The sequence below is a fragment of the Barbatula barbatula genome, assembly GCF_947034865.1.
Source record: "Barbatula barbatula genome assembly, chromosome: 2".
Classification (NCBI taxonomy): Eukaryota; Metazoa; Chordata; class Actinopteri; order Cypriniformes; family Nemacheilidae; genus Barbatula; species Barbatula barbatula.
In genome coordinates this window covers 19,882,117-19,893,767 of record NC_136767.1, presented here as the reverse complement: position 1 = coordinate 19,893,767, position 11,651 = coordinate 19,882,117, and the positions used below count along the sequence as shown (strand labels likewise).

The 11,651-nt window shown below is 36.2% G+C and overlaps 1 protein-coding gene across 1 annotated transcript; it reads right to left on the bottom strand.

The window, feature by feature from the left end:
- Positions 1 to 2,576: 2,576 nt before the first annotated feature.
- Positions 2,577 to 10,925, bottom strand: LOC306905577 (ectonucleoside triphosphate diphosphohydrolase 2-like). The gene is made up of 9 exons (XM_079476277.1): positions 10,652 to 10,925; positions 8,327 to 8,444; positions 7,525 to 7,675; positions 7,154 to 7,313; positions 5,947 to 6,174; positions 5,479 to 5,742; positions 5,119 to 5,238; positions 4,674 to 4,808; positions 2,577 to 3,446 (listed from the first exon to the last, which is right to left on the bottom strand). The coding sequence occupies exons 1-9, from the start codon at positions 10,769 to 10,771 to the stop codon at positions 3,243 to 3,245; spliced, it is 1,500 nt and encodes a 499-aa protein (XP_079332403.1). The 5' UTR covers positions 10,772 to 10,925; the 3' UTR covers positions 2,577 to 3,242.
- Between the last annotated feature and the right edge of the window lie 726 nt (positions 10,926 to 11,651).

Sequence of the window (11,651 nt, the reverse complement as noted above, 5' to 3'; positions counted from 1 at the left end):
ATCAGGGGTGAACTATAGAGCTGTCTGATCCTTGAGTCTACGAGAAAATAATCAAAAACAGTTATTTCAGCATAGCCTTTGCTACATACTCATAGACTTTTAAACTGGGGTGCCAAACCTATACTTGCAATTTGCACAGGGCCTACATGTGGGTATGTAAAAAAGTTTAGGGAAATCTGGAATTATTTGAAATGATACAATCATGCATGTCAATGATTTTCAGTTCAAGTATAAAGTGACAATAAACAATAAACATGACTCTTTACGACTTACTTAAAAACCGTATTGTGTGAACATGGGCCTATTATAAAACGGCCAATTAATCAAGTATATGAATATTCTTTTTGTAACAGATAACAGAATCCAGTGGCACCAAACCTGCCTAAATAAAATGTCTTAGCAAAAAAAAGAGAACAAGCGTTTGAAAATGTTTTGTTGTAATCTAAGAACCACAAATATTTGTGAAAGTGGAGAAGGGAGATTAAAAAATGACGGAAATAAATGAGAAAAACGAGTTAATGCAGCAAAAACAATTGTAGACCATTTTAAGTTTAAACTATGCCAGGCGACACACATAAGTATAAACTTAAGAAAAGTGTTGTTGAACCCTGAAATATGTCATACCACAAGGACTACACCTGCACATTTCGTTGAATTGTTTGACCGATAGGTGTCGCCAGGCATTTAGACGCAACAAAGATAATAGCGCGCACACGCTTTTATTCAGCAGCCCTACAAGTCAAGCGTTGATCAAATCGATCCGCTAGAAAGCAGTGTCGTCGATAGGTGATCTTCTTCGTATGTGTTTAACGGCGGTTGACATTCAGTGTATTGGTGCGTTACCGCCACCTTCTGCACAACGTGCGAAGAATTAAAAAGTCCAAAGGTACGAAACGATTAAAGGTTATACTGCTGCAAATAACCAAAACCAGAGGGCAAGGAATTCCCAAATGACTCAATGCATGCAGTAAGTATAAAGTGTTCAAATTTATCCATATAGCCTATTTTAATACAAATAGGCCTATTACTAAATCTTTATTGCAAGAATTTATTCAAACACTCACCAAAATAAGCCCTCTGGGGGCTGTTCCATAAAACAAGATTACGCAAGAAGACAGGCCTTTTTGATAAGTCAGACTGTCAGTTGTTTCGGTTTTATAAAGCAAACTTAAGAATAGTTCGAACTAAGTAACTGTGGCAACTTATGCAATAGCCTGGTCCGGGGCACGGGGGGAGACGGGCTAACTCAGACACGCCGGTAATGTGATGATATGATTCTCATGATGCAATATTATATCACTTTATTGAACATTATAGATAAAAATAAGAATTTAATAAATTAAATAAATTTGAGACCACAATAATAAATAAATATCCTGTCTGTTGTCATACATCTGTGTTAGATTATATTGATTTGATATCAAATGTTTAAACTAATGTCGATAAAGTTTGAATTTTAACATTCCCCAATAAATTGATAACAGCTAGAAACAGTTTCAAACAATTATACTGGCCAAAAAGATGTAGTATCTAAATCCAATAATTTATAATGACCTACAGTTTCCAAAAATGGCAAGGCAAAATGGGATGGGAAGGAATGGGAAGGACTGATGGGGCCATACGCTGATCTTTGATGACAACAGGCATAATTTTGTGAAGCTTTCATTTTACACTTTTTCTTCAGTATAAAAAATATGTTATTGTAGGTTGAAGCTGCTTGCTGGGAGGGAAAGCAAATGATTAAATAGTGTAATGTGTCACTGTCGTATGGCGTTTTTTGTCTCACATTGAAAAATATAGAATTGTGTGAGAAGGTGGAGCTTGTACACAGTCTTTGTCTTTTTTGCAGTATTCTGTAGGAACAGAAATGATTATTTGATGGGATGCTCTTGGCATTTTGTTGTAATGACTTAATATTCCCTTTTGTCACAGTTTAAGAGGGGCTAGTCAGTGTCCTGCTGACAATAATGTTTGGAAAATACACAATGTGAGCACCTCACCACACAAGTGGCCCTTAAATCTAATGTGCAAACAGTGATAACTGTACCTTAGAACCCTTAGATCTTAGCCTCGAACAACAACCAGAAAGTATAAGGGAGTTGTTCGAGGATAAGATAGTTACATGTGCACATTATACCATCCATCTAATGGTAACCTTAAGACATTTACACAGCACTGTTTTGTAATAAATAAAAATAATAAGTTATAAGTAATAAGTAATGTAGGTTTAACAATTTTGTACAAAATGAAAACAAGTTATGTAAATTTAAAATGTTTGTACAATATATTTTAATAACCATTATCCTTCTTACCGTTTGAATAAATTGTAGCTAAGATTTTTATTTAGTATTAATTTATTTGTATTAAAAAAGGGTATATGGATACATTTGAACGCTTTATACTTACTGCATGCATTGAGTCATTTAGGAATTTCTTGCCCTCTGGTTTTGGTTATTTGCAGCAGTATAACCTTTGATCGTTTCGCACCTATGACTTGTAAATTCTTCACACATTTTGCAGAAGGTGGCGGTAACGCACCAATACACTGAATGTCAACCGCCGTTAAACACATACGAAGAAGATCATCAATTTTTTTTAATTGAAATAATCAATATTTACAAACAAACATGGCTGCATAACATCCGTTTCTTCATAATACAGAAAAGACATAGCCTGAGGGAGCAGCTCGAAGAATATCATCTATCGCCGCTTTCTTTACCTTAGCGGATCGATTTGATCAACGCTTGACTTGTAGGGCTGCTGAATTATAGCGTGTGCGCGCTATTATCGTGACTTATTGAGGATGCGTCCAAAATATTATGTATATATCTAATTATAAAGTCAAGTCAGATTTATTTATATAATGCTTTATTTGTATTTTATCAAAACACCAATTCCATCTGATTTGTTTAGGCATTGTTCATTACCGCAATTCACCATTAAGGTACCAGACAAAAACAGCATAAATAAAATCACAGGCCAACCATTTTCTGTTACAAGCAGAACTAGCACGGTTGTTTTTTTTCTAAAAATGATCATTTATATAAAATATGATTGAAGAATAGATTGCTGAAATGTTGCAGAAATGTAATACAAAAAAGTCTATCCATTTACACCTTGATCATAATTGTTGTCATTGTATTGTAGACAGTAGAGGTTGGCCAACCATCCTTGCCAAGGACAGAAAAGCTCTTCAGTGCATAATGGGAAGCAGTAATTCATTCAGTGTCTGATGTTTGTTATTAAATGACACCATCAGATTCTTTCTTACAGCTAGCACGCAGCAGAAAAAATACAGCTGTTATGAGAAGGAGGGAAAAGAAAACGATCAGAGTTTTCCAGGCATTTGATTGCAATGCTTTTCTCAGAAACATCTCTTCGGCAGGAATCAGGTTGCTAAAACTTAGCATGTAGCCAAGGGACCAGCCAACAGAGGTGTCTCCCGCCTGTAAGAACATGAAACACCATTCAAGACATTGCATTTTTGTATATACTTTAAATATGTATTTACTCTGTTAATATACACCTTTAAAAGGGTCATATGATATGCCTAAAATGAATATTATCATTTGTTTTAGATGTAAAGCAATGTGTATAAATGATTTAAGGTTAAAAAACACTGTATTTTCTACATAACAAGCATGTTTGTATCTACATTTACATTTACATTTATTCATTTGGCAGACGCTTTTATCCAAAGCGACTTACAAGTAGTTTTTTTACAGTGGCACATTACTGCAGAGAAATCAGGGGTAAGGTGCCTTGCTCAAGGGCACTTCAGTCATGACCTGCTGGCACTGAGATTTGAACCTGCAACCTTCTGATAACAAGCCCAACGCTCTAACCCCCAGGCCACAGCTGACCCCACAGCTGACTCTGAAAAGCGAGGTGTGCTGTGATTGGCCTCTTACCGTATTTGGAACATCAAGTTCCAAAGCAATTGTACCTTACTTGCGTATACATTTGGGCGATCTAAGTCAAGACACACCACGAACTGAAGTAGATTTGTGGGGGTGTGGTTACACGGGGCGTTTCAGGCAGGTCTGGGTGAGCATTCGCTTTTAGATAGAATGCATCTTTTGTTCTGACACTTAAGTTTTTGCAATTTTACATGTCTTATACATAGATGGGCAACTTATAACACACCAAAGACACAGAAAAACTCGATTCGCGTCATATGACCCGTCTAAAAATAAAAGGTGCTTCAAAAGGTTTTTCAATGCCTTAGAAGAACCTTTTTTGTCTAAATGGTTCCATGAAGAACCTTTAACATCTGAGTAACCTTTCTGCTTCACAAAAGGTTTTTTGTCTTAGAGATGGCTCTTTAGAGAACCTTGAATGAATGCTTCTTTGTGGAACCAAAAATGGTTCTTCTGTGGCATCGTTGTGAAGAACCTTTAAGCACCTTTATTCATAAGAGCAAAACAAGCCATTTAAATGTGAAAAAAATTGGAAGGCTTGACTTGATTTTATCCATCGGGTTACTTTTGGATCGTATGACAGGTGGTCGGAGGTGGAAGGGCTTCATGATGTAATTGAGGAGATTTAATAAATTATTAAAAGTCAATGAAAGAAAGTGAAGGGAAACCTTTTTTTATTAATCAAGCAAATTAACTTGGAACATAGATTGAAACAGCAGACATTAATTCTTTGTTGACTTGAGTGGGACCTGCCTTTTTCTGGAAAGAGATGTGTGGGAAGGAGACATCATCAAAGCCATATCCTTTAAGCAGGAGCTCCTGAACAAAGACGGAGACTGCACAATAATCCTTCAAGCGGTTTCCCTGATCCAGAACCTTACTTTTCATCTAGGAAATGGAGAGTGATAGAGAAGTTACAAATTAAGCAGAAGTGGTTGAGACTTCTTTAAGAGAACATCTGTGTTTGTTTTGAATAATTCCCTTTTTTCTAATGGTATATCTAAAGTCATTAATTGAAAGGCTCAGAAAAGTAAAAACGAATAGGTCGGCAAATGTTATTGATAATATCCAACATAAAGGAATGAAGAGTGCACAAAAAAGTATATAAGCATGTTCTTAATCTTTGGACTTGTTGCTGATAAAGTGAAACTTATATCTCAGAATAGCTGGGGTCAAAAAAAGCCTGGTAGGGTGGTACCTCGTGAAAGCTCATGTTGCAGATGGCACGTACAACGTTTTCTAAGTGTGCTGGGGAGGTGATGGTGATGCCTGTAGTTTCTTGAAGGAAGGAATGAGTGTAGTAGAATGCAGAAAATGCCTGTGCCAGAAAAAGAGAGAGACAGATTACACAGTCGTTATTATGACACCCATGAGTGCCCTGGAGATAGAATTAAGATGTATTCTATTTTAAGGCTTTGAGCGGTCACACTTAATAACTGCATAACCGCTTAACATGTGTCGAGACGCTAATGTATCCTAAAGCTCAAGAGATGAAAACAAATGGCATATTATGCCAGTTTATAAGCATATATTAAAACAGAATGAATGTTGTAACTACCATAAAGTTTCCTGTAATGTTGGGCTGGAAGACTCCATCAAAAGAGCATTTGGAAAAAGAACAGTTGTTGAAAAAGAAGAGCTTGGAAACGTTTCCCAAGCATTGATTGTAGTTTCCATTGCCAGTTATCTGCAGGTCGGCATCAGATTTATAAGGAGTTTTTCTGTTAACACATGGAGTATCAAACACACTGCCCAGCTTTATGGAGTCAGTGTAACCTGCAGGATAGCAGGGGTGAACTATAGAGCTGTCTGATCTCTGAGTCTATAAAACACAAAGAAAATGTCAGGTTTAAATATGAACTACTGATTATTTTACAATACCTCAAAAAATGCTTGTCTTTGTAAACACTTTTATATGCTATAAATATATTCCAAACTATACGTTTGATAGAGAGATGTGGTAATACCGCCGCTCAAGGTTATTTATGTGTAATTCTATACATGCAATAAAAAGGTAATATTTTACCATAATCAGATGTGCCAGCAGTCTGAGTAAGACCTGATCTCTCCCATAGCACAGAAAGCTCTGAGTGTAAATCTTATAGTCCTGCCCATACAGCCGCAAATCCATCTTATTATCCTTGTTCTCAACTGTTTCTTTAGTCACAAAGGTGATTTGAGTCGAAGCTCCGCCAAAGTCTAGTGCACCGACCGTGGGTCTGCCTGGGGACAGCCAGTGACCCACAAAACCATACTGGAAAATGAACACGGAAGAGAAGAGAGAGAGAATGTAAAATCAGGGCTGGCGACATTAGATTGATGACATTCTGAAATTCAAAAGACTTTTGATATTGGGCCTGATGGTGTGTATGCACATATACTCTATGCATTAAACCAGTGTGCAATGTGTTTAATTGAAAGAAGATCTTGCCTAAAGAAGATAAAACAAACCTCGTTTAGAACAGCCGAAACATTATCTGCAGAACGATGGAAATAACATTTATGCATTTAGCTGTTGCTTATGTTAAAAGTGGCCTGCAGTGCATCCAAGCTGTTCCTTTTATCAGTGCGTGCACTCCCTAGGAATCCGGGACTTGGATGCTGCTAGTACCATGCTCTTCCAATTAAGCTACAGGAATACATTCTTCGTGTCATAAATGCTAATGAAACGGCTAGTTCCAGTCCTTGATTTTGGTAAATAATTGAACGAGTGCAGAAATTTGGTTATAAAGATTATGAGAATAAATTCTCTGTCTATAACTAAAAAGGTGTGACATCCCTGCTGAAAAAACAATAGAACCTTACCCATAATATTTTTATAATTTTTTATAAATGTAATGATTATAATTGGAACTGTATTGGTTTTAATTAAAACTTTATTATGGTGTCTGTATGGTATGTTATGGATTATATTGGTGGGCTGTTATCTGGCAGATTAATCCTATTGGAATAATGGCACAAACACAACACCAATGAATTTTGTAATGGTTTTAATGGAAAAAGCTAATGGTTCAGGATGTTATTTTAATCAAAACCATTAGAATGTCTGTGATGGTTTCTATAGTTTTATTTTTCAGTATAGATTAAGCTGTAAAAGCCATTTTGGTTCTAATGGAAACCTTTGTTTACATCTTTATGGTTATCAAGTCAAAAATAAATGACGTTAGCCATTTTATATTTTCAATCCTCTTAAGTAAATATTGTTTAAATTGTATATTGAAAACTGCTTTTACCTTAACATAGTTCTCAAGCAGGTAGTTGACTGTGACCCATCCGTAGGCTCCCTCCTCTTGTCCACTTAAAATTGTGGCCCCTTTGAAGCTGAATGGGTACGTCTTCAATTTATCTCCCACTTCCTTTAAAATCTCATCCGACTCTTTGGGTTTAGAAATGCTGTGTAATAAAACCGAAGCATATGTAAAATTGTCATTTGCGATACCTTACAGAGCACCTTTTAATGCAATCTTTACATTTTTCAAGCAATTTTAACTGACAACTGGGAATTTATACATAATATTGTCATGGCCGCAATGTTGTGAATTCGGGCTCTGTGTTACAGTGAATGGACTACAGTCAAACGAGGGACTAAGGTTTACTGACTCACTTTAATAGTCTCATGCCCGCTGTGGCCCCAAGATACAAAGGAGTAAGTTTGTGTCTAGATTTTGGGATGTCCTGAACAGCTTGTTCCATACATTCTTGAAGGCTCTTGGCTGCTCCTCCTCTTCTACCAGCATAACTGGAGATCCCACCTCCTGGTAGTGAGAAGGGAACACAGAGGTCAAGTCACAAGACAACTATATTGCATCACCATTTGATTGATTGATTATTTTGGGAAAGTGTCTACACAGGGTTCCAAAGAACTGACAGTTTCAGTTCTTGAGATTATGAAATGAACCTGTTTATGCAATCATGCATGTCATTCGGTGTCTAATGTGCTTCCGTAAAAATGTGCTAGTATTACACAAAAGGGTACTTGAGAGCAACATCCCAATTCTGTGATTGTCAAATCTGGAAAGATGAGTGTAATATGAAGTAAAATGGACTACGAAATGCTAAGAAAGGGAATATTCCAGGCATGACCTCAAAACAAGAACTGGGCAAGAATGAATGCCCACTCACCATTGTGTAAGAAGAGTGAGAAATAAAACCAAGAACTAATTCAGAATATTAGTTAGAAAATCTAATGAAGTAAAACTTCTCTTTTCTGTTATACATAATGAAACCAAGACAGGGGATATTCATTTCTATGAAAAGATTTTCAGTAGACACATAGTTTTCTATATTTAGTTAATAAATCAATATAAGTCACTCTTGTCAACTTTGACAACACGGTGTTTAATCATTTGAAAAGTATGTTTTTTTTCCATTTTCATGAAAACAGTGAACATTGTTAATTTACTCACCTTTAACATGACACTCTGTGTGTTGACTCACAATGCCGGTACCATTTTGCTTGTTTGCTGGCCATTTGTAAAGGAATATAGCTGTATGGGAGGACCCCGCATCCAAGACTATTCCATACTGTAAACACATTTTTTTAACTTAACTAAAACAATTTAAGAAAACATTGGGACTGTGGCCAGCTGCAAAATACTGTATTTATATACCACATATTCACCCAGTAGTGTTGGCACTAACGTTTAATCTGATGTATTATAACCATTTATTTAACTATAAAATAATCAAGAAAATACCATATACAGTAGTTAATAGCCTTATTTAGTATTTTTCTGTAAACATAAAAACCTGCGAAATACAATGAAAAGATCATTCTTAGACACACTGGTTTCACAAACAAGGCCTAAGGATACTTCTCCCCAAATTTTTATTATTTTACTCACATTCATTTACTCACCTTCGAGTTGTTATAAATCTGTGTAAATGTCTTTGTTCAGATGAACACAGAAAAATAAATTTGGAAGAATGCTTATAACCAAACAGATTTGGCACACCATTGACTGCCATAGTAGGAAAAATTAGGCCTACTTTATAATTTTTTTGTTGTGTTAAACACAAAAGAAGATATTTTGAAGAATGCAGGACAGCAAGCAGTTCTGAGGCACTTTTGACTACCATTGTAATGTTTCCTACTATGGTAGTCAACGGGGGGCAAAAAAACTGGAGTGTCCTCAACATTGCTTACACTACTAATGCTCAAACTTACATTTGCAATATATTTTGGAGGTAAACAGAATACTGGGTGAGAAAAATAGAGGGCATGGCTTGTTTCACTGGAAATGGATTGTATTTAGAAAAGTACGCTGACAGTTTGAGGAGAGGGGTTAACGGATAATCTGCCCAAGCTGCCAAAGTGACGTCATAAAAGAAGGACCACCATTCCGTTTTCACACACAAGGCAAAAACTTGCATGGATGAACTGTTCAACACCAAACTAACAGTGTGTACAAACAAAGTAAATAGAGGACACCTTGTGCTCATGGGAAAGATGAAGTAATTAAGGCCACTGCTGAAGACAATCCTAAAAATATTTTGGAGGCTTTCATTTGGTCGTTTTGGTAAATATAGATTTGGAAAACAAAATCCAATTTAACTTAATTCTCATGAACATCTTGACATTTAAAAAATATCTTATATATTAAAGCAATATATCGCAGCTGTCCTTCTAAAATGTATCTCCATATTTTGTGAGTTTTATATTTTGCCATAAATCATTGTTATTAGTCACCCTTCATGTTCGTCCCCGGGGGTTTACAAATATAACCAATAAAAAAGTGCTTTTCAACTTTGACAACACAATATTCAATCGTTTAAAAAGTACAGTATTTTTTCTATTTCCTGACACAGCAAATTTGGGCATCCAAGGTTTCGTATAACGACATCAACGATATTTGTTCTTTAGAAGAACAGGGCTCACTCTCTCCAAGTATACATAGTAAGACATCTTACCATATCAAATTCATAATGCTAAATAGTATTAAGGTAACCATGACACCATACAGCTGCAAACAGGATTATGTATCCTTTCAAAAATAAAAAAACTTCTTTGATCAGTTTTGATCCTGTTAGTACTCTGTTTTTATTCAATGATTATACAATGTGTAAAGATAAAAAATAGCATACACAACACAATGTATTTCTTTTATCACACACCTGCACAGCAACCTCCTAAGGGATTGTGTATTTTGGGGCAAGACACTACCGGAACTCTATTCATACATACAAAGCATGATAATCTCAACCAATTATCTTGCTCCATGAGTCTTTGCGTACAGTTTGCATATGGTTACAGCCGAAAGCGAATCTCTAACAGCTCTTAGTTTCAAAGAACCCTGTGTTACTTAGACAACTCGAAACATGTCTGAGTGACATCACAGTGACTCACAGCCCTGATCCAAAAAGTTAAAAAGTCTCTACATAAAAAATATAGTCATAAAAAACAACTCATTTCGAAGTTCAAAGAAAGAAAGTTACAGCTGAGGAATTTGAGCAGCTTTAATATAAAAACCTATACTCTCTCTCTACCCAACAGGCAACAATGACTTGATATTTCTGTGAGGCTTTTTAATATTTCTTGCACGCGCAAAACAAGAAAGGTGTAACCTGAAGAGGCAGATCTCGCAATGCCGGAACTGATTGATTCAAACACCGATAAAGGCTCAAATCTCGTGGTCTCAAGCGAAGCATGGTTGCCAGTGAATTGTTTACCTCCCGTTACACTCTTTTCCAACTTTAACGTGTACGTTCACGAGTGAGAAATGTGTCATTACCATGAACTGTGCCGGTTCTTTGATATCTTCGTAAGGAATGACGAGCAGAAGAATGCCACCGATCGCCAGAAACAGAGCTGCGGTGGCGGTAATGATCTGGCATTGCTCTTGGTTTCCCATGGATGCGGTGAACGCGACGCGATTGAACGTGGAGAAATGATAGCGACCACATTTGTTGGCAAGTCCTAGTATTGTATATTGTGACGTATCTTAAGGCGGCAAACCGTCAAAACAAAGTGGGCATGGCGCTTGAACATTGCTCCTCGTCATGTGCGAGAGCATAACAGGTCTTGGTTGTCTATAACTTCACCAAGTTTATCTGCTGATAGACGCCTGAACAACAAAATACTATATATACTCATTTATATTAGTTTTTCTCATTTACTGATAGGCTAGATTTTCATATTTTTATTTAAAATGTTTTCTGCAAATTGTTGCAAGACGGAGTGGCTAAGCATGTTGGGTAGATGGTTTTGATGTTCCTGCTCCTTCAGAATGATGCAACAAAAGGGTTGACAAGGTGCTCAGCAACTGACCGCAATAATTATGTTATGGTCAAACAAATACATTTTAAAAGGTATTTATCACACTGGGTTTAAACTGTATGCTGTAAACCCAGGGATTGTGGAATTTCTTCAACAGGTTAAACCCCTTTGTACAGCAAACTTCGAATAAATTATGTATTTCACACATGTGCAGTCTTACATTTATTTAACATGAACAGGGTCTACATTTTACAAGAACACATATAACATCAAACACTTTTACAACGTTTCAGCTGCATGTATTAAACACTTTTGATAATGTTGTCTCATTCACCTTATATTTTTTAGGACGAACATAACAATAAAAAACTAACAGCTCCGAAATCTATAGAGAACTGTGTGTCCATCTGAACATTTATTATTTATTTCTGACATAAATTTTCAGATGGACAAGACCTATTATTTATTTATTTAATTATTCTCTCTCTCTCTCTCTCTCTCTCTCTCTCTCTCTC

Excerpts from the sequence above, each read along its gene's own strand:
- LOC306905577 (XM_079476277.1), bottom strand. The coding sequence starts at position 10,771 with ATGGGAAACCAAGAGCAATGCCAGATCATTACCGCCACCGCAGCTCTG. Across the intron at positions 7,314-7,524 it reads GCGGGCATGAGACTATTAAA|CATTTCTAAACCCAAAGAGT; the intron begins GTGAGTCAGTAA and ends TTTATTACACAG. Across the intron at positions 5,743-5,946 it reads TGCTGGCACATCTGATTATG|ACTCAGAGATCAGACAGCTC; the intron begins GTAAAATATTAC and ends TGTGTTTTATAG.